This window comes from Ornithorhynchus anatinus, chromosome 12 (assembly GCF_004115215.2).
Source record: "Ornithorhynchus anatinus isolate Pmale09 chromosome 12, mOrnAna1.pri.v4, whole genome shotgun sequence".
Taxonomy (NCBI): Eukaryota; Metazoa; Chordata; class Mammalia; order Monotremata; family Ornithorhynchidae; genus Ornithorhynchus; species Ornithorhynchus anatinus.
Window position 1 is genome coordinate 39839958 of NC_041739.1, and position 23306 is coordinate 39863263.

Consider the following 23306-nt stretch of genomic DNA (forward strand, 5'->3'; position numbering starts at 1 on the left):
TTTAATCTCATTTATCTCCCACCATTCCACCTCTCTCTGAGCTAGGGACAGGTAGCACTTTACCCACTTTTACAGATGGATAAAATGTCTCCAAAATAACCTAGTACTGAGTATTCACTATAAATACTCAAGCACTTTATGTAGAATAATAAAAACAGTAATGGTACTAAGCGCTTACTATGTGTCAAGCACTGTTCTAAGTGCTGTGGTAGGTACAAGGTAATCAGGTTGGACACAGTCCCTGTCCCACATGGGGCTCACAGTCTTAATCTCCATTTTGTAGTTGAGGTAGCTGAGACCCAGAAAAGTGAAGTGACTTGGCCAAGGTCATACAGCACAAGTGGTAGAAATGGGATTAGAGCCCATGACCTTCTGACTCCTAGGCCCGTGCTCGGTCCCCTGCACCGTGCTACTTCTCTCTGTCTGCACCCAGTTGGTGCCCAGTCAATGTAGTTGTTGTCAGAGGTCATGGGCATTGCTGTATCTGTGGTTTTTCTTTGGGATTTATTGGAGCATTTTCCAGGAAGCCCGCTGTAACGCTAACGGGAAGCAGCACGGCCAAGTGGATAGAGCACGGCCCTGGCAGTCAGGAGGTCATAGGTTCTAATCCCGGCTCTACCACTTGTCTGCTCTGTGACCTTGGGAAAGTCACTTCACTTCTCTGGGTCTCAGCTACCTCATCTATAAAATGGAGAGTGGGACTGTGAGTCCCTTCTCAGGATGGCACCTGGAGAGTTTCCGGTATGCTACCAGTCTTCGCTATGGGAGGGAGAGTCAAGCAGCGGCCTACCCATTTCATTCCCAGCCTGGCCAGTGGCTAGCGAGTGGCAGGCCATCTGCCACAAGTCACAACTCACCTGTGCAGGGCAGCAGCGGCATGCCTATCAACCTCCGCACGAAACAGAAACTCCTCACTCTGGGCTTCAAGGCTCTCCATCACCTTGCCCCCCCACCTCACCTCCCTTCTCTCTTTCTACTGCCTACGCCGCACGCTCCGCTCCTCTGCCACTCACCTCCTTAACGTCCCTCGTTCATGCATATCCCGCCGTCGACCTCTGGCCCACGTCCTCCCGCTGTCCTGGAATGCCCTCCCTCCTCACCTCCGCCAAACTAACTCTCTTCCCCTCTTCAAAGCCCTGCTGAGAGCTCACCTCCTTCAAGAGGCCTTCCCAGACTGAGCCACCCCTTTTCCCTCTGCTCCCTCCCACTTCCCCCTTCCCCACCCCTAAGCTAAGCCCCCTTTCCCTCTGCTCCTCCCTCTCTCCCTTCCCCTCCCCTCAGTACTGTGCTCATGTGTATATATTTTCATTACCCTATTTATTGGGTTAATAAGGTGTCCGTCCCCTTGATTCTATTTATTGTGATTATATTGTCTTGTTTTTGTCCGTCTGTCTCCCCCAATTAGACTGTGAGCCCGTCACTGGGCAGGGACTATCTCTATCTGTTGCCGAATTGTACATTCCAAGCACCTAGTACAGTGCTCTGCACATAGTAAGCTCTCAATAAATACTACTGAATGAATGAATGAATGAATGGAGTCAAGGGCGGAGACTCAAGTGCACTGCAGGGAAGGAGGCAGTGGTAAATCACTTCCATGTTTTTCCTCAAGAAAACCCACTGGATCCACTACCAGAACAATTGCGGATGGAGATTAGGGCATTTTGGGAGAAATGTGTCCATGGTGTCGCTCTGGATCAGAGACGACTCGATTGCATAAGACAAGACCATTGGCTTCAAAAATAATAATAATAATTATGATATTTGTTAAGCACTTATTATGTGCCAGGCACTCTTCTAAGCGCTGAGGTAGATAAAGGGTAATCAGGTTGGAAACAGTCCCTGTCCCGCATGGGGCTCACAGTGTGAATTCCCATTTTACAGATGAGGTAACTGAGGCAGAGAGAAGTTAAGTGACTTACCCAAGGTCACCCAGCAGAGAAGTAGCATATTCAGTCACCTCACCCCCTCCTATCTTACCTCATTGATTTCTTACTGCAACCAGCACTGTCACTTTGCTCCTCTAATGCCAACCTACTCACTCGGTCTCGTCTAACTCGCCAACAATCCTTTGTTCCCTTTCTGCCTCTGGCCTGGCACTCCCTCCCGCTGCTTGTCTCACAGACAATGATTCTTTCCACCTTCCAAACCTTATTAAAGCAAACCTCCTACAGGACCTTTCCTGTCTAAGCCTTTCTCCCCCTTTTGTGTGGCCCCAGCACTGGGATTTATACTCTGTAAACATTTAATATTCACCCCATTCTCAGCCCCGCAGCACTTATGTACATATCCGTAATTTTATTTTGTTATTTATCTCCCCTTCTAGATTGTAAGCTCTTTGTGGGCAGGGACCGTGTCTATCAACGCCGTTATAGTCACCCAAGGACTTAGTAGAGTGCTCAGCACAAAGTAAGCACTCCATAAATACCATTGGTAATTGACTGATTCTAATCACGGAGGCGCCCACACTTCTGTGGTCCAGTGGAAAGACCACAGAACTGGGAATCAGAAGACCTGGGTTCTAGTTTAAGCTTTTCCACTTGCCTGCTGTTAGACCTTGGGTGAGTCACAACCTTTCCGGATTTCCGTTTCCTCATCTGTAAAATGGGCATAAGATAGATTATGAGATGAGTGTGATACAGGGACTTTGTCAAGTATGATAAGTCGTCATTGCTTAGCACGAAGTAAGAATGTAGTGAATGTCATCAGGATATAATCGAAGTAAAAGAGTGAATAGAGCATCTCTGAGGCTTTATTAATAAGATGGGTGGAAAAGAATGGAGGTCCAGAAATGGCAGAGAGGCGAAAGAAGTTGAGGTGAATCGTAGTACTGAGCAAGATAGAAGCAGAAAATCAGGTCTACCGCCTAGGGCTCTTGGGGAAGGATCTTACATATTTTAAAGGAGAGAAGATTAAATAATGTGGTTGGTTTAATTCTGAGAGAGGGTAGTTAGAGCGAGGAATCTGTGAAGATACGGGAAAGGCTAGCGAATCAGTGAGGGAAACAGCCCTGAGAACAGTTTGAAGCCTGTGGTGGGATATAGTCAGAAAGAATGCCTGAGGGAAGAATCTTTTCCTTCAAGATTAGTGGTTCACTGCAAGATCCAACTAGTGAAAGCTTTCCAAGTCAACATATCTTGCTGGAGGTCTCTAAGAATCCCATTCAAGTATCTTCTGGGCCATTGTCCACATCCCTTTGTCCGCTCCGCTCCTCTGCTGCTAACCTCCTCACTGTGCCTCGTTCTCACCTGTCCCGCCGTTGACCCCTGGCCCACGTCCTACCTCTGATCTGGAACATCCTCCCTCCTCAAAGCCGCCAAACTAGCTCTCTTCCCCTCTTCAAAGCACTACTGTGGGCTCACCTCCTCCGGGAGGCCTTCCCAAACTGAGCCCTTCCTTTCCCTCTGTCCCTCCTCCCCTTCCCATTCCCCCTACTGCCTCCCTCTGCTCTACCCCCTTCCCCTCCCCACAGCACTTGTGTATGTTTATTACTCTATTTTATTAATGATGTGTCTATATCTATAATTATATTGATCGATTTTGATGGTATTGACGCCTCTCTACATGTTTTGTTCTCTGTCACCCCCTTCTAGACTGTGAGCCTGTTGTTAGGTAGGGATTGTCTCTATCTGTTGCCGAATTGTACTTTCCAAGCACTTAATACAGTGCTCTGCACACAGTAAGCGCTCAATAAATACGATTGAATGAATGAATGAATCCCTTTTATTTGAAGCTGGGAAAGGCAGAGCAAAGATTGAAAGACAACAGGGTAAGCTTGTGTCTTCCCAGGTTTTAATTCATTCATTCCTTCAATCATATTAATTGAGCACTCGCTGTGTGTAGAGCACTCTCCTAAGCGCTTGGAAAGTACAATTCAGGAATAAAGAGAGACAATCCCTGCCCACACCGGGCTTAGCATTAGTAGGCTAGAGTAAGGATGTTATTTTGCCATCCTTCTAAATTATAAGCTCCTTGTGGTCGGGGTGGGGGGTCACATCATCCAAATTCTAGTCTGCTAAACTCTCCCAAACACTTAGTAAGCACTCAATCAATATGATTGATAGATTGTTTAGATTTCTCCATTTCACACCCTAGGCAAGGCCTCTTTTTATTTCATTTATAGAATAATAATAATAATGATGGTAATTGTTAAGCGCTTACTGTGTGCCAAGCACTGTTCTAAGAGCTGGGATAGATACAGGGTTATCAGGTTGTCCCATGTGGGGCTCACAGTCTTAATCCCCACTTTAGAGATGAGGTAACTGAGGCACGGAGAAGTTAAGTGACTTGCCCAAAGTCACCCAGCTGATAAGTGGCGGATCCAGGATTAGAACCCACGACCTCTGACTCCCAATCCCGTGTTCTTTCCACTAAGCCATGCTGTTTCTCCAAGTTCAGTGACTTTCAGAAAGTAGGATGGAAAGGGTAACCATAAGAATGTGAATTAGAATCCTAAGAGGCAGTTTTCCTATAAACAATGATTTTTCACTAGGCTTGCTCTTCACAGTAGCATTACTGCCTATGTACACCAAATGGCCGTAGAATTCACGATCCACAAACATATTTCAGAAGTGAAGGTGGATAAATAAGGGAAGGAAAGAGGTTGTGTAAAAATATCGGGAGGTTTTGATCTCAGCTGAAGAGAGAACTGAAAAAGACTGTTGATGGAGGGAGCCCAGGAAGCTTGCAAATACCTCAGAATTTTTAGGCTTCAAAATGCTTCAAGGAGTTCTTGAGGGTTTAGAACAGTCGAACTGTTGACTCGTGCATGACTTCACTTAAAATTCCCTTATCTTCTTTTCCCACTTCAACCTCCGAAGTCCATACCAAATGGTCACAGGCCCTTGAGATTCCTTCCCGGGTCCCCTCAGAATGAGAGGCGCTGGTCGGATTGTTCCACATCACAAATTTCCGGAGGCGAGGCAACAGCCGTCTGTCGTCTTCCCGTCATCAGAGATTCATTCAATCGTATTTATTGAGCGCTTAATGTGTGCAGAGCACTGTGCTAAGCGCTTTCATACTCTAGCTAGACTTTCCTATGAATTCCTACATCGCTCCCCACATTTTAGACCACCTCCATTCACTGCTTAAGACTCCTGAACACTGCAGGAGAAACTGCCTCAGGCAAGACTGATGAAGAACCCAGCGTACTCTTTTCTCATCACCCTGAGAGATAGTTCATTCAGTTGTATTTATTGAGCGCTTACTGTGTGCAGAGCGCTGTACTTAAGCGCTTGATTCTCTACTGAATTTCTCAAAGTTTGTAGGATACAAATCCATAATGTGGTGCGGTTTTAAATTAGCCGGTTTCTGGTAAAAGAAATTTCTTTTTTCATTCATTCATTCATTCAATAGTATTTATTGAGTGCTTACTATGTGCAGAACACTGTACTAAGCGCTTGGAATGTACAAATCGGCAACAGATAGAGACAGTCCCTGCCCTTTGACGGGCTCACAGTCTAATCGGGGGAGACGGACAGACGAGAACGATGGCGATAAATAGAGTCGAGGGGAAGAACATCTCATTAAAATAATAGCAAATAAATAGAATCAGGATGATGTACATCTCATTAAACAAAATAAATAGGGTGATGAAGATATATACAGTTGAGCGGACGAGTACAGTGCTGAGGGGGTGGGACGGGAGATGGGGAGGAGCAGAGGGAAAGCGGGGAGAAGAGGGTTTAGCTGAGGAGAGGTGAAGGATGGGTATTCATTCATTCAATAGTATTTATTGAGCGCTTACTATGTGCAGAGCACTGTACTAAGCGCTTGGGATGAACAAGTCGGCAACAGATAGAGACGGTCCCTGCCGTTTGACGGGCTTACGGTCTAATCGGGGGAGACGGACAGACGAGAACAATGGCACTAAACAGCATCAAGGGGAAGAACATCTCGTAAAAACCGATGGCGACTAAATAGAATCGAGGCGATGTACAATTCATTAACAAAATAAATAGGGTAACGAAAATATATACAGTTGAGCGGACGAGTACGGTGCTGTGGGGATGGGAAGGGAGAGGTGGAGGAGCAGAGGGAAAAGGGGAAAATGAGGCTTTAGCTGCGGAGAGGTAAAGGGGGGATGGCAGAGGGAGTGGAGGGGGAAGAGGAGCTCAGTCTGGGAAGGCCTCTTGGAGGAGGTGATTTTTAAGTAAGGTTTTGAAGAGGGAAAGAGAATCAGTTTGGCGGAGGTGAGGAGGGAGGGCGTTCCGGGACCGCGGGAGGACGTGACCCGGGGGTCGACGGCGGGATAGGCGAGACCGAGGGACGGCGAGGAGGTGGGCGGCGGAGGAGCGGAGCGTGCGGGGTGGGCGGTAGAAAGAGAGAAGGGAGGAGAGGTAGGAAGGGGCAAGGTGATGGAGAGCCTCGAAGCCTAGAGTGAGGAGTTTTTGTTTGGAGCGGAGGTCGATGGGTAGAGAGAGCAGAGGGAAAAGGGGAGCTCAGCCCGGCAAGGCCTCTTGGAGGAGATGAGCTTTAAGTAGGGATTTGAAGAGGGGAAGAGAATTAATTTGGTGGAGGTGAGGAAGGAGGGCATTCCTACGTGTAGCTCCCAATTTTTCAAGGACTTTTTCGAGCAAGGTGTCTCTAAAGTTGCTCTGCTTGCTTAATGTAGCTAGAGGGCAGTATTTGCTAAGCTGATTTCTCAGCCAAGTAGAGGATTTAAAAACCAAAGAAACGGAGCCTGAGCCCATGCTGAAATTCATTTTCCAAAGAAAATAGCCGAAGCAGGTTTGATTCTTTCCCATTGGTTTCCATTTTTCATTTTTAGATCTGCCTCGTTCAAGTAGGACGTAATGAATAGGCAGATATCACTCTTATGCGGCTGCTGTTTCTCGGAAATTGGGAATGGTGGCTCTGCTAACCTCTCTTCATATGATTCGGCCTCCAAATTCAGCAAATAAGAAAAATATTAACCCAGTCCCGATAATCAGCTTTCTGTTCAAGTCTGAGTGTGCCGTAATAGTCCCGGCTGGCTCTCTGAGTGATTTTTTGAATGATAAACACTCGTCCTCCAAAATGTGCAGTTGAAGCTGCTTCCAAGATGAAAACTAGGGTGAGATGTCAACTCGGGCATGAAGACGTCACCAGGTGACTTACCTGCAGTTCACTTCCAGGAACGGCAACTGGAGGGTAACAAAGGACGGGGAGAGCTAGGTAGGCAGCTGGGGATGCACAAGAGGGCAGAGGATGGAGGAGGTGTTCAAAGCAAAGCCTTGCTGTCTCCACTTCCCCTTCTGGAGCCTCAGGGGTCCAGAAGAGCACAGTTGCCCGGTGTCAACTCTGTAAACTCATTGTGGGCAGAGAATGTGTGTGTTTATTTTGTCCTGTACTCTCCCAAGCACTTAATACGGAGCCCTGTACACCGTACGTGCTCAATAAATGCAACTGAATGAGTGAATGAATGAACGAAATCCAAGGGGAATCGCATTCACTCTATCCAGATATTGATGTTGCTTCAACTGCAGTTAGGTTGTGGTTTTCCAACCTAATGAGAGGTGATTCTATTTCCCTTTCATTATTCTCAACCTCTCACATATATCTCCTGCACCACACTTAGGTGCTATGACAGGTGTCTTTTTACTTGGAAAAGAGTTCCCTGCACTTGATTTTTAACTTTCAATGAATGATCTAGAAGAAGGTGAATTCTTTTTCTTCAATTCACATTTCATAAACATCCTTAGGGAAGTCTCTCGACTTTGCTGAAAGTACTCTAAAACATGACAGCATTTATTCATCTCTTGGTTTAAGTTCATGATTAAAAAAAAATAGAGTTGAAGCCTGGTGACATCTTTCTAATTGTGGGGTTGCCAGTGAGGAAATCACTTAACTTTCCTGAACTGCAGTTTCCTCTTCTAGAAGTTAATGGCATCGATACCCCCTGGGTCTCCTGTAATTCAAAGATTCTCTCCCTTTCTAGACTGTAAGTTCATTGTGGGCAGAAAACATGTGTACCAACTCTCTTATATGGTACTCTCCCAAGCGCTTAGTACAGTGTTCTGCTCAAAGTAAGCACTCAATAAATGTCATTGCGTTGATTGATTAGTTGATTAAGGAAAACTCACCCATCTCACAGCTGCACATGTGTAGTTTCTTCCAAGCCCAAACAGTTTTCTGCCGCCAGAAGAGCAATCTCTACTGCTCTTTGGCCTTCCAGCCAAAATGCTTAGTCTAAACACAATTATGGCAGAGAGGATTTAGTGGGTTGTAAAGGTTTTTCATTTCGCAGATGGAAAAGGGGTCTCATTTTCTTCTGAGAACTGCAGTGAATGTCTAAATCATCTGAAATATTTTTCTTCTGTTCCGTGGCGGCGACACCTTGTTATTTAAATGCAGAAATATTCATGTAAAGCTTTGGTTTTTTGATTTTTAATTTACCTCTATTCTAAGTCTGCTTTGCTTGAAGCTCAAGAGATGTTTACTTTGGCCCGGCAAAGAAGTCATTAGCTATTAAAATCAAGTTTCCTTGATTCTGACCTCCTAGATATATTACTGGCCTTGGGGATGCAGGGAAGTAGCCATCGGCAAGACTGATTTACTGCGATTGTGATTTTTGGAGGAGGTTATAGATGACAACCTCATTGACTTACCGAGGCTCACTGGAAAGAATCTGCGGAGCTTTGATCTACATCCCCCTTTGAGTTTAGTAGAAGGAAGAGCTGACTTAGAGAGGCCAAATCATGTCATGGCTGTAGTTTACTCTTTTTAGACAACCCGATTAACAGAGCAGATGACAAATATTATTGTACTTTGTATTTACATGGCACCTTTTTACGAGGATCTTAGGAGTGCCTTTCAAATAGCATCATCTCGTTAATCCTGACAATTATCCAAGGAGGAAGCGTCACAGCATTACTGAAAGCTTTCCGTTTGCATGCCCTGCACAACTGCTTCCCTGATTCATTCCTAAAAGTTGCTGTACTTTCAGGAATAGTCAGAGTTTGGGCTCCAACATTTAATGAAATGAAATTATTTTCAAGTCGTAGTTTGGTCCCGAAAGATCACATACCCTATTCATAGTATGTCTCACCGTGTCACAGATGTATAAATTCTACCACTGCCCTCTCTGTGGTTTGTTTCGGTTAAGAAAAATTCCTATAGAAAGCAGCCTGGCCTAGTGGATAAAGCACGGGCCTGGAAGTGGCAAGGACCTGAGTTCTAATTCCGGCTCCGCCGCTTGTCTGCTGTGTGATCTTGGGCGAGTCACTTCACTTCTCTTTGCCTCAGTTACCTCAAATGGAGATTAAGACTGTGAGCCCCGTGTGGGACATGGACTGGGTCCAACCGAATTAACTTGCATCTACCCCAGCACTGAGTACAGTACCTGGCACATAGTAAGTGCTTAACAAATACCGTTAAAAGAAAAAAAAGTGGTACTTAAAACAACTTGTCATTGTGTAAGACACTGATTTTTCTTTGTGAGGGTAGGGAATGCGACTCTAAAAGGGAGAGATTCAAACGACTAGCTGTACCAGACTCCTGGAAAACAACTGAGATTTAGCACCGATGGTGTGTGGTGCCTTTTAAGTTGTATAAACAGAGAGATGAAAGAATGTTTCGGGACTGTACATATATCTAAGAATTGTTACCTAGAAGGTTATCCTAATTGTAAAAATCCCATCTTTAGCGTGATATAAAATTACCACCTTGAGAAGGAGTTGTTCTGACGAGATTCTTTCTCCCTCTTTTTCTTTTGTAGCTTTATGCCATTCCTTGGTTTCTCACCATGTTTACACGTGAGTATCTTCTCAGCCAGTTCCTTTTCTAAAGTAAAATTTTATCTAACCCGCTTGTATTTCCCAATGAAAACTACATTCCATTTACCCTCTAAATATCCAAGAGCAGATCCCTACTAAACAAAGAGTTATTGCTTGTTGGGAGAATATAAATTATCTTTAGACTTTTAGTCTGATAGAATGGGCGTATGTAGCCTCTAAATTCTCTGTGAACTTTGCTATACTTTCAAATTGTTCTTTAAAAATCAAGCAAAATAGTGTCGATACCGCAGATTAGTGGTCAGACGCTCTTGATTCATTCGTTCAGTAGTATTTATTGAGCACTTACTATGTGCAGAGCACTGTACTAAGCGCTTGGAATGGACAATTCAGCAACAGATAGAGACGATCCCTGCCTAATGACGGGCTTACAGTCTAAACGGGGGAGACAGTCGGCAAAGCAAAACAGAACAAACCAAAACAAGACAACATCATCAAGATAAAGAGAATCATGGAGATATGCACCTCATTACCAAAATAAATAAGGTAATAAATAATGTATACAAATAAGCTGAAATGCTGGGATTGTTTCAAGGAACATTAGAATTCCCAGAGATTTATTTAGGATAAGTCTCTGGCTCTGTTAAAGAAAGAAAAAAATCCCTGAAACCTATATATAGGCTCCATGTAGAATTTCCTTGAGCTATGTAGGATGGAATTATGGTCATAAATCCTGCTTGTTTACCTCATCTAATTTTGGGATAGGGACCTAGTATTTTTCTCATTTTCCCCAATCCAGGTTGAGGAAGAAATAAGCCGTATACTATGTAAAAAAAAAATATCATAAGGAGAGATGAGGGAAAATCTTCAGAATCACAGACTTAAAGAGTAATTAAATAACAGCAAATTGCATGCTGTTTAAATATTTGAGGGAATAAATTGTTTCAACCTTGGGGGAGTTTAAGATCACAGGCATTTGGGTTAAGGTTGGAGAGCTTGACACAAATAGAAATTTAACGTTCTGTGACAAATCTGCTTTTTATGTGTGTTAAATGAGAAGCATGAGTTTTGCAGCTGCAGTAAAATAACTACAGCAGTAGAGGGTACAAGCGCAGCTTGCTTAAGCAAAGCAAGTGATACTCATAATTTCTAAGGTAATTGTTGGGAATTATGTTCCAGCCAAATATTTCCTACAAAATTTGAGCGGGCCAGATTCGATGTAAACTATCAGACCACCTCCATAATTATAACCCCATTTGACGAAACTGCCAAAGGGTTGAGCTAGAAACTAGTCAGCGGGCTATAAAAAAGTATGGTTTGAAATATTATAAAAGCTCAAAATTACATGAATTAAACGGAAAGATATAAAATGTATGGATATGAAAAGATTTGTATATGTACCTGGAGAAAATGTGTCCTGTCAATCCATGGTCTTGATGTTCATTCCACGAACCCTGATTTCCATTTTGCGGAGCGATGCAGTTTTCAGAACCCAGATGGACCGGTGTGGGTTTGAATCAGGGTAGTATTGGTGGGAATAATAATGATGATAATGATACTGTGCGCCAAGCGCTGTTCTAAGCACTGGGGTAGATACAGCCAGGTTGGACACAGTCCCTGTCCCACATGGGGCTCACGATCTTAATCCCCATTTTCCAGATGAGGTAACTGAAGCCCAGAGAAGTTAAGTGACTTGCCTAAAGTCACACAGTAGACATACTGTGGAGCCGGGATTAGAACCCAGGTCCTTCTGAACCCAAGGCCCATGCTTTACTGAACCACACTGTTTCTCTATACAATGGAAATTGTATTATACAGCACTTGGAATAGTGCTTCAGTGTTTACAACAGTGCTTGGCACATATTAAGCATTTAACAAATACCATTATTATTATTTATTGATTATCCACTGGATACAATACACTGAATGCTTGGCAAGTACAGAACAAGCAATTAACACAAAACCACCCCAGAGGAGCTTACACTCTAATGGGGGAGACAGGTATGAAGGTTTTTTGATTTTTTTTCTTTTACAAATAGAAGAAAGTGATTCAATGTACAACCCAGTAGCATATGCACAGAAATACTCAGTATGAGTTTAATTAAGTGCATAGTTACCGAAGATTGCGGTGGGTTTGTGTGACTTGGGATGCTGGAAACTAGTCCCGGAAGAGCTGTTGTAGGAAATGGGATTTTAGGAAGACACTGAATGTGGGGAGAGCTGAGATCTGAGAGAAGCAGCGTGGCTCAGTGGGAAGAGCCCGGGCTTGGGAGTCAGAGGGCGTGGGTTCGAATCCCGACTCTGCCACTTGTCAGCTGGGTGACTGCGTGCAAGTCACTTCACTTCTCTGTGCCTCGGTTACCTCATCCGTCAAGTGGGGATTAAGACTGTGAGCCTCACGTGGGACAACCTGATGACCGTGTATCTACCCCAGCGCTTAGGACAGTGCTCGGCACATAGTAAGCGCTTACCAAATACCAACATCGTCATTATTATTAAATATAAAGAAATGGTGGCATTTGTTAAGCGCTTACCATGTGCAAAGCACTGTTCTAAGCGCTGGGGGATACTAGGTGATCAGGTTGTCCCATGTGGGGCTCACAGTCTTAATCCCCATTTTACAGATGAGGTAACTGAGGCACAGAGAAGTGAAGTGACTTGCCCAAAGTCACACAGCTGGGAAGCGGCAGAGCGGGGATTAGAACCCACGACCTCTGACTCCCAAGCCCGGGCTCTTTCCATTGAGCCACGCTGCTTATTATCCGTCAGATTTGCAGAGGGACAGGATTCCAAGTGTGGGCGAGGGGATGGAGGCAGGAAAGTAGAGCTGGGTACCAGATACTATGTTAACTGGGTGGATTAGGAGTCTGAAAAGAAAGTGCGCTCAGATGGCCCTCCGACAGTCCACACGCACAAGGGAGTCCGTATACACACATCCCCGTTGGACAAGATAAACCTGGCCGCCTCGGAGGCAAGCCTTCCACCTGCCTTCACCTAACTCCTCAGCTTTCTCTGCACCCTGGAGCGAAAATTCCGCCAGTGACCCCGGAGATTCAACCAAAAAAGTCACTCCAAGAGGCAGCCGATTCGTTATCTCTTTCTCCATGGGATAGACTAGTCAACGGAGAGACCCGGAGAAGAGAGGGGCATAAGGGGAGACGAGGACCCAGGGACAAACCTTTCTAGCACTGAGCCCTCTCAGTAAAAACCCTTGGCTGCTCGCTCCTCCTCGGGTCTCTTGTCTCCTTACAACACAGACTTCTCACCTCTCTGCATCTTGCTGCCGTGCCATGTTTAATGCCGTGTTTAATCACTCCCAGAGGGAATGAGAAGCAAGAACAAATCCTGTTGTGGATTCGGTGATGTGTGTTTTTCATTTTTAATTCATCAGAGTGAAATTGCCGTATTTTATCGGCAACGTTCAACGGGTATAGGCTCTATCCACAGAAAGAGCGTAAATGTGGAGCCCAAATATGCCACCCGTTCCTAATTCACCGGAAATTTTGCAGAAACCTATAAGTCAACAAGTGAATAACAGATAGTTTTTGGATCGTGAACCCCCGGAGGGACAAGAAGCTGTGCCTTATTCAGACAGTCAGTCGTATTTAATGAGCATTTATTGTATGCAGAGCACTGTACTGAGCACTTAGGAGAGTACAGTATAACAAGATAACGGGCAGTTTCCCTGCCTCCAAAAAAAAAAAAGCTTACATTCTCCCTGTGTATCCTCTCCTAGCGCTTAGTACAGTGCTTGGCCCCCCCGAAGTGCTTAATAGGTAAAACAGCATGGCTCAGTGGAAAGAGCACGGGCTTGGGAGTCAGAGGTCGCGGGTTCTAATCCCGGCTCCGCCACTTATCAGCCGTGTGACTTCGGGCAAGTCACTTAACTTCTCGGTGCCTCAGTTACCTCATCTGGAAAATGGGGATTAATAATAATAATGTTGGTATTTGTTAAGTGCTTACTATGTGCAGAACACTGTTCTAAGCGCTGGGGAAGATACACAGTCATCAGGTTGTCCCACGTGAGGCTCACAGTTAATCCCCATTTTACAGATGAGGTAACTGAGGCACAGAGAAGTGAAGTGACTTGCCCACAGTCACACAGCTGACAAGTGGCAGAGCCGGCAGTCGAACCCATGACCTCTGACTCCCAAGCCTGGGCTCTTTCCACTGAGCCACGCTTGGATTAAGACTGTGAGCCCCAGGTGGGACAACCAGCACTTAACAGTGCCTGGCACATAGTAAGCGCTTTAACAAATAACATCATCATTACTATTACTGTTAGAACTGCCACAGTGCATTTAGTATTTTTTTCCCCAAATACGTCACGTCAATAGTAATGTGATCAGCAAAACACGTCAATTATCGCGATTAGTCATGATGCTATTCTCGCCTTGTTTGTCGTTGATTTTGGGGTTTATTTTGACATGTCATCTTGCAGATGTCTTTCCATTGCACAAGATCTTCCACCTCTGGGACACATTACTACTGGGGAATTCCTCCTTCCCATTCTGCATCGGAGTCGCCATCTTACAGCAGCTACGGGACCGGCTTTTGGCCAACGGCTTTAACGAGTGCATTCTCCTCTTCTCCGACTTACCAGGTACAATAAAAATAACTGCGATATTTGTTAAGTGCTTACTACGTGCCAGGCACTGTACTGAGCGCTGGGGTGGATACAAGCAAATTGGGTTGGATATAATCCCTGCCCCTCACGGGGTTCACAATCTTAATCCCCCATTTTATAGATGAGGTAACTGAGGTACAGAGAAGGGAGAGGACTTGCCTAAGGCCACCCAGCAGAGAAGTGACAACGTCAGGATTAGAACCCATGAACTTCTGACTCCCAGTGCTCTATCCACTAAGCCATTCTTTATTACATGAATTCATCAAGGGTGTTAGCAGTGTGGCTCAGTGGAAAGAGCCTGGGCTTGGGAGTCAGAGGTCATGGGTTTGAATCCCGGCTCTGCCACTTGTCAGCTGTGTGACTGTGGGCAAGTCACTTCACTTCTCTGGGCCTCAGTTACCTCATCTGTAAAATGAGGATTAAGACTGTGAGCCTCACATAGGACAACCTGAGTACCCTGTATCTCCCCCAGCGCTTAGAACAGTGCTCTGCACATAGTAAGCGCTTAACAAATACCAATATTATTATTATTATTATCTGAAACTCCTCCAGATGTCAATTGCTTGAAACCAGTCCAGATTCATCGTGCCAGGGGTCAGGGAGAGCCCGTCAGAGCCAAGCTCCTCATGGCTGCTTCTGTCATGGGCCCTCCTGCCTTTTCTCCTCCAGACTCCCTCAAGTAGGAGGGAGAACAGGTAACGAACCCCCCCATTTGACAGTTGAAGAAAACAAAAATAGAAAAAGTTGAAGGACTTGCCCCCGGTCAGACAAGTGGCAGAGGGGAACTGCGAACCCAGGTTTTAGACTTCCTGGCCTGTGCTCTTTCCACTAGACCTCACTCCTTCTCAATCTAAAACCAGATGTTTCCAACCGATATTTCGACTGTAAGCTCATCTTGAGCAGGGAAAGTGTCCACCAAATCTGTTGTGGCCTCCCAAGCACTTAGTACAGTGCTCTGCACATTGTAAGCGTTCAGTACCACCGATTGATTGATTGATTATTTGCTGAGTTCTACTCCATAAAGCAAAGATGCCCCCGAAATTCAAACATAAAGGGATTAAAAAGGAAATTAAATGTATAGCAAATTTATTGTAAGGCTCACTATGATTCCACTGTAGGCTTCATTCATTCATTCAATAGTATTGAGCGCTTACTATGTGCAGAGCACTGTACTAAGTGCTTGGAATGTACAATTTGGCTACAGATAGAGACAATCCTTGCCCAATAAAGGGCTTACAGTGGGCCAGACTTTATTTTTATGTCATGGCTAATTTGATAATTGAATGAAGTAAAGGGAAAATGAAAATTTTAACTCTACCTTAAGCGATTATTCAGTTTTGGAAATTCCCAAGCATATGAAGAAGCCCCCGAAGAGTTACAGGGGCTATGTAAAGGATACTCCACTTTCACAGAGTTCTTTTCCCCCTTATGTAGGACTAAATATCTAAAGACCACTGGTGTAGTTTATTACAATGATTCCATTTCAGAAAGAGGCACCTCTCTGCTGCTTTTCTCTCTGATTCCGTTTTTAGTGAAAGTAATAATGAAAATAACCCTTGAAGAATAATAATGATGATGGTATTTGTTAAGTGCTTACTCTGTGCCAAGCACTGTTCTAAGCGCTAGGGTTGATATGAGGTAATCAGGTTGTCCCACATGGGGCTCACAGTCTTCATCCCCATTTTACAGATGAGGTAACTGAGGCCCAGAGAAGTTAAGTAGGCCACACAGCAGACGACTGACGGAGTCGGGATTAGAATCCACGTCCTCTGACTCCCAAACCCGTGCTCTTTCCGCTAAACCATGCTGCTTCTCTGAATGTATGTGATACTTTTCCTCTAAAGAGTTCAAAGCTGTTTCACCAGTTTTGAAGTTTGAAACAGTGAAAGCTTCAGTTTATTTCTTGAATGTCAAAAGATTATTGTTATTTTCAGAGAGCCTTTATGAAGACCAAAGGTCTCTTTATTTTCCTTTTAAACTAGGAAAACCGTTTGTACCCTGCAGATATTTTCTGCAATGTCTCCATCATGCCAAAGGAAACAGAGGATGACTGATCAGTATTTAGAACATTTTTCCAGTTGGTACCAAAAAAAGCTCAAAGCAGATTTGGTCGGGATGCTGATTTTTATAGTTTCACAACAGGCCTTCCTTTAACTTCCGGGGCAGGATCATGCAAATGCCCCGTTAAGGATCGGTCATCAAAAGTATCTTTGCAGTTTCGTGTTAACCGGACAGCGGTGAAATACACATTCGTAGTTGACAGGACTGTGCTTGATTATAGAGAGGTTACCTGAAATCTGGAAACACTAAAATAAATTATGCTCCAGATGGCCCATAGATAAGGCAAGCTGTGCTTAATATTTTTAAAAAATATTCTCTGTTGACTGGCTGAACTGACAGTCACTGAAAATTAGTGAAAGAGCGAATAAAGAGGAGTGTTCCAAACAGAAGCTAGCTGGATCTGGGATAAAGATAGTTTATCATCATCATTATTATTATCGTTATTATTATTATATCCGTTAAGAACTTACTCTATGTCAAGCACGGTCCTAAGCACTCGGGTAGATACAAGATAATCAGGTTGGATACAGTCCCTGTCTCACATGGGGCCCCCAGTCTAAATAGGAGGGAGAACAGGCATTGATTCCCCATTTTGCAGTTGGGAAACTGAGGCATGGGGCAGTTAAGTGACTCGCCCAAGGTCACACAGCAACCAATGGCAGAACTGGGACTGGAACCCAAGCCCTCTGATTCCCAGGCCCGTGATCTTTCCATAGGCCATGCTGCTTGGTTCCAGCTCCGTGCCTTAATTTCCCATGTTGTAAAATGAGAACAGTAATCTACTCTCTACCCCGTGAAGGTGTTGTGGAATGAAAATACAATATGTGAAAGCACTTTGAGCTCTTAGGAATCAAGATACGACATAAATCCAAGGCGGTTGTAGTAAAGAGAGTAGATTTTGGTCGAGCTGCCTTTTCCTGGGGATTTTTTTGGTTAGAGACACTTGCTTCAGTTTCTGGTTTTCTGCAGGAGTGAGAAACTTTCAGAATTTTGCTTTCGGAAGCCCTTCTGCACAGATTAGTAGGGTAGGATTTCTTCTGCAGAAACCGTCTGCCGCTCATAGGAATAGTTTAAAGAACTTTATATAAATTGGCGTGAAACCTGGATCTCCAGTTGAGTAAAACTTCATCAGAGTACATTTGAATTCAAGAATGCTAACTCTTTTCCTAACCGTAGACAAACCTGGTAGAAACTTGTCAGGTGTTTTAGTTGGTGATTCTCAAGTACACAGTCAAAGATGGATTGAAAAACACCATCTGGACCCCAGTGAAATCTCCTTCTGACAGAGTTGAGCTCCAGAAAAGCAATTAGAAGTCTAGGTTGCATCGGTCCAGGAGTTTCAAGTCAGCTGTGAGTGAAAAGAGGAGAGTGGTTAAAACCCAGAAATATTTACAAGCTGGCACTCAAACAGCTGCTTTATAGGGTCGTACGAGTGGTAAGCACAACAGCACCGAGAAAACTGGAATCTGAAGAGAAATGTCCAGTTGAAAATGAGGGAACACTCAGCTGAACTAAGGTCTGTGGGAATATCATTGTTAGGCCAAGGCTAATTTCCTTCTCCGCCACTGCCCTAAAACTAACCACAATAAACTTGCACTCGGTCACGTCGGAATCCACCCGGACCCTCTCTCTCACTAGCAATTGGCAATTATTGGACCGCTTGGACACTGGCTTCTTTCTGAAGTATCGTTTGTTTTTTATTGTTACTTGTTAAGCACCTACCACGTGCCAGGCACTGTCTTAAACGTTAGAATAGATACAAGATCATTAGGTTGGACACCGTCTCTGTCCCTCAGGGGGCACACAGTCTTAATCCCCATTTGACCGATGAGGTAACTGAGGCCCCTTGAAGTGACTTATCCAAGGTCACCCAGCAGACAGGAGGCAGAGCTGGGATTAGAACGCGGGTCCTCTGACTCCCAGGCCCCTGCTCCGTCCGCTAGGCCATGCTGCTTGCCCATTTCGCTCTACATCCATTTGCTCCGTAGGAATTCCCATAACATCTGGTTCTTCTTGGGGAAGCAGCGTGGCTCAGTGGAAAGAGCCTGGGCTTCGGAGTCAGAGGTCATGAGTTCGACTCCCGGCTCTGCCACTTGTCGGCTGTGTGACTGTGGGCAAGTCACTTCACTTCTCTGGGCCTCAGTTACCTCATCCGGAAAATGGGGATTAACTGTGAGCCGCACGTGGGACCACCTGATTACCCTGTATCTACCCCAGCGCTTAGAACAGTGCTCTGCACAGAGTAAGCGCTTAACAAATACCAACATTATTATTATTATTCTTCAGCCATTCAGAGGGAGGGCATCCCTTAACATGATGATGATAATAATAGTACTTGTTAGGCGCTTACTATCTGCCAAGCACTGCTCAAAGTCCTGGAGAAGATAGAAGTCAGTTTGGACACAGTCCCCGTCCCACATTGGGGCTCATGCCCTTAATCGCCATCGTACAGATGAGATAATTGGGGCACAGAGAAGTGAAGCGACTTGCCCCAGGACACACAGCAGACCTGTGGTGGAGCTGAGATTAGAAGCCAGGTCCTTCTGACTCCCAGGCCCGTGCTCCTGTGCCACGTTGCTTAACAGATCACTGACCCTGGTTTCCAAGCATTCCGTTGTGATGAATCAGTTCTCACGTAGCGAAGCAGCATGCCCAGTGGAAAGACGTCAGGGGACCTGGGTTCTAATCATGACTCCATCACTTTTCTGCCGTGTGACCCTGCGAAAATCACGTAACTTTCTGTGAAGAGGGTACTCATCAATACCGCCGTCCCTCCCGCTTTGTGACCTCCACTTGGGTCAGGGACCGTGTCCAACCAGTTAATCTTGTACTTACTCCAGCACTTAGTACAGTGTGGGCTACACAGTAAGTGCTCATCGAATCCTCTCCCTCCTTCTAGGCTGCGAGCCCGTCGTTGGGTCGGGATTGTCTCTATCTGTTGCTGAATCGTACTTTCCAAGAGCTTAGTCCAGTGCACTGCACCCAGTAAGCGCTCAATAAATACGATGGGATGAATGGATGAAATACCACAATTACTATCGTTGATTACGATCCGCTTACGCAGTAAAATGGCACGCTGGTTGGGAGTCAGAGGTCATGGATTCGATTCCCGGCTCTGCCACTTGTCACCTGTGTGACTCTGGGCAAGTCACTAAACTTCTTTGTACCTCAGTTCCCTCATCTGTAAAATGGGGATGAAGACTGTGAGCCTCATGTGGGACAACCTGATTACCCTGTATCTGCCCCAGCGCTTAGAACAGTGCTCTGCACATAGTAAGCGCTTAACAAATACCAACATTATCATTATTATTATTATTAGAATAAGATTCTTCAGGGCTCGTTTGGTTCATTGATTTGTAAATAATAATATTGGTATTTGTTAAGCGCTTACTATGTGCAGAGCACTGTTCTAAGCGCTGGGGTAGATACAGGGTCATCAGGTGGTCCCACGTGAGGCTCACAGTTAATCCCCATTTTACAGATGAGGTAACTGAGGCCCGGAGAAGTGAAGCGACTTGCCCACAGTCACACAACTGACAAGTGGCAGAGCCGGGATTCGAACCCATGACCTCTGACTCCGAAGCCCAGGCTCTTTCCACTCATCCATGCTGCTTCTCATGCTTTTTACAACTTTCTAACCGGAAAGAAGGCGAGCTTCATGCTTCTGAGAAATTCTAAGAAAAATAAGATTCTTCAGGGCTCGTTTTGTTCATTGATTTGTAAGTGCTTTTTACAACTTTCTAACCTGAAAGAAGGCGAGCTTCATCCCTCTAAGAAATGGGTTAAACTGTGGGTACTTACAGGTAATTTCCAGTATTTTTTCGTTAATCAATTCATTTCTAAGGCCACCACCTGCTAGGGAGAAATGCCTGCAGGATTCAGGTGGGAGACTACCTGCTCATTTAGCAGGAAAGAACTGCTTCTCTCCCTGCTTACAATTCATCATCGTCAATTAACATTAATTGAGCCCCCACTGGGTACGCGAGGCAGCTCTGGTGGCTTTCACAGCTGTCGGGTGAGGAAGCTCGCTCTGCCTAACCGCTCTGCCTAACCGCCTTTCGGAGGCGACAAATTAAAACAGCTTGAAATGGTCTGTTATTCAGAAGAACTGCCTCGTGTTACTTCACTGACGGCTCCAGATTAGAAGCCAGTGTCGAGATAGCACAGTTTTCAAAGTTAGGGAGGAATCTCTGCGGTGATCTTGAGTAACGGACTAAAGTGTATATCCCGGGGCTAAAAAGAAAATGCCGGTATCCGTGGCCATTAAAAGCTCCATCTCCTCTGGAAAGGGTTTATGTCTTGGGAAGATGGTTTGATTTCATTTCCAGCCGGATTTATGTAGTCAGGTGTTTGATGATCATCCTCGTCGGTGAGTAACCTGGCTGTAATTCCTGCTCTGCCCGTTGTTTGCTGTGTGACCTTAGGTGGGTCACTTCTCTTCTCTGTGCTTCAGTTTCCTCATCTGTAAAATGGGGGTTCGATACCCGTCCTCCCTCCGACTTAGAGTAGGACAAGGAGCTGTGTCCGACGTGATTAACTTATACCTACCCCATCGCTTAGAACACCGCTTGACACGTAGTAAGTGTTTCACAAAATGCCATACTTAATAATTACCTAACCCACAGAGCATAATAATAATAATAACAATAATGTTGGTATTTGTTAAGCGCTTACTATATGCAGAGCACTGCTCGAAGTGCTGGGGGAGATACAGGGTCATCAGGTTGTCCCATGTGGGGCTCACAGTCTTCATCCCCATTTTACAGTTGAGGTCACTGAGGCGCAGAGAAGTTAAGTGACTTGCCCACAATCACCCAGCTGACGAATGGCAGAGCCGGGATTCGAACCCATGAGCTCTGACTCCCAAGCCCGGGCTCTTGCCACTGAGCCACGCTGCTTCTCTTAATGAGGATGAAGCGGTGTGCAGGTTTTATTTGTTCTGATATCATCTTGGACCGCCCTCCCTCCTCACCTCCGCCAAACTAACTCTCTTGCCCTCTTCAAAGCCCTACTGAGAGCTCACCTCCTCCGAGAGGCCTTCCCAGACTGAGCTTCCCCTTTCCCCTCTGCTCCCTCTGCTGCCTCTCTGCCCACCCATCACCTCCCCTCTGCTAAGCCCCCATGCCCCCCTTCCCCTCCTCTCAGCACTGTGCTCATTTGCTCATTTTTATATATCTTTATTACCCTATTTGTTTTGTTAAAGAGATGTACATCCCCTTGATTCTATTTATTACTATTGTTTTTGTCTGTCTGTCTCTCCCAATTAGACCGTGAGCCCGTCAATGGGCAGGGATTGTCTCTATCTGTTGCCGAATTGTACATTCCAAGAGCTTAGTACATTGCTCTGCACAGAGTAAGCGCTCAATAAATACTATTGAATGAATGAATGAATGAATAGTACCCTCTGGAGCATACGATCTGTTGGTCCAGTTCCTTTCCTCCAATATAGGTGGTTTTGCAACCGATCGTATTTATTGAGTGCTTACTCTGTGCAGAGCACTGTACCGAGCGCGTGGGAGAGTACCATATCGCAGAGTCGGTAGTCACGTCCCCCTACCCACAGCAAGCTTACAGTCTGGTTGGGGAATGTGGACTGAGAAATGTGGAATGTGGACGAATCGATGTGTTTGGTTCAAATTTACTTAAAAAAAAAAAAAAGAAAGAAATATATATTCCCTGTGACCTGATTCCTCCCTGGTCTTTTACCAATATTAAATGACTATAGGAGAGGCCAGTGCCAAATTCGTTTCCTACATTTTTTCAAGTTTGCGTCTAACGTGTCTTCCTGAGGACTTAGAAGGTCTAAAAATGCGTAGAAAATTTCCAGGGGGTACCGCTTCACATATGTTTTTAAGCATATTTAGCAACATTTATTGAGCACCCTCTGGGTGCAGGGCACTATATTAAGCACTTGAGAAGGACAAAACAAGCCCGTGATCCATCCCCTGCACCCTGGGCTTACCTTTAAAGGGAGAGACGGACAAGAAGATATTGACAAATAAATTAATAATCCAAGTAATGGAATGTACGGTTGAATAAACAGTGGAGAAGCAGCATGAGCACGGGCCTGGGTTCAGAAGGACCTGGGTGCTAATTCTGACCCCATCACTTTTCTGCTGGGTGACCTTGGGCAAGTCACTTCACTCCTCTGTGCCTCAGTTACGGCATCTGTAAAATGGGGATTAAGACGGTGCGCCCCATGATTAACTTGAACCTAACCCAGCGCTCAGTACAGTGGCTGGCACTTAATAAGTACTTAACCAACACCTTTTTTTTTCCCCTAAAAAAGGGCCTTCCCAACTAAAATACTGGCATATTTTGTTACGGTCTGAAGCCTCTCTTTTGCCGCGACGTGAAGAGAGACAACTTTGAAACATCAGAGCCTTTGCTTATTAAGTGAAATTAAAGATGGCAGTATAGTATTTTTAGGGAAAAGCTGGGTACTGCGACATGCCGGTTCAAAATCCCTGTACTGGGGTCACTACACTGTGATTCCTCGGTAAGCGACCGTTTGGAAAATTGGTTTTTCGTTTGTTTTCAAAGCTAATTAGACAGCACAATTTTAAGGAAGATTGATCAAAATCAACCAGTCAGTGGTATTTATTGAGCCCTTACTCTGTGCAGAGCACTGTACTAAGCGCTTGGGAGAGTACACTATAACTATGATAACTTTATAATTATAATAGTTTGTTATATTGTACTCTTCCAAGCGCTTAGTACAGTGCTCTTTCTAAAGTAAGTGCTCAATAAATACGATTGAATGAATGAACAATATAAAAGACCGCTTCCCTATCCACAACGAGCTTTAAATTTTTAATTCCTAGCAAGTTAGCATGCAGTATCTGTGAATTTCCAGAGAAAGAAGAAATTCAGTCTAATAAAATAATGCCACCCAAGATTTTACTAAT

General features: G+C 44.9%; 1 protein-coding gene across 2 annotated transcripts in view; it reads left to right on the forward strand.

The window, feature by feature from the left end:
• The window catches only part of TBCK (TBC1 domain containing kinase), a 229226-nt gene that overhangs the window by 104236 nt on the left and 101684 nt on the right, over window positions 1-23306 (forward strand). For both annotated transcript variants that reach the window (XM_029076457.1, XM_029076458.2), the window contains exons 21-22: window positions 9695-9731; window positions 14152-14313. In XM_029076457.1, the coding sequence (XP_028932290.1) occupies window positions 9695-9731; window positions 14152-14313 (199 nt within the window). The remainder of the gene's footprint in view (window positions 1-9694; window positions 9732-14151; window positions 14314-23306) is intronic.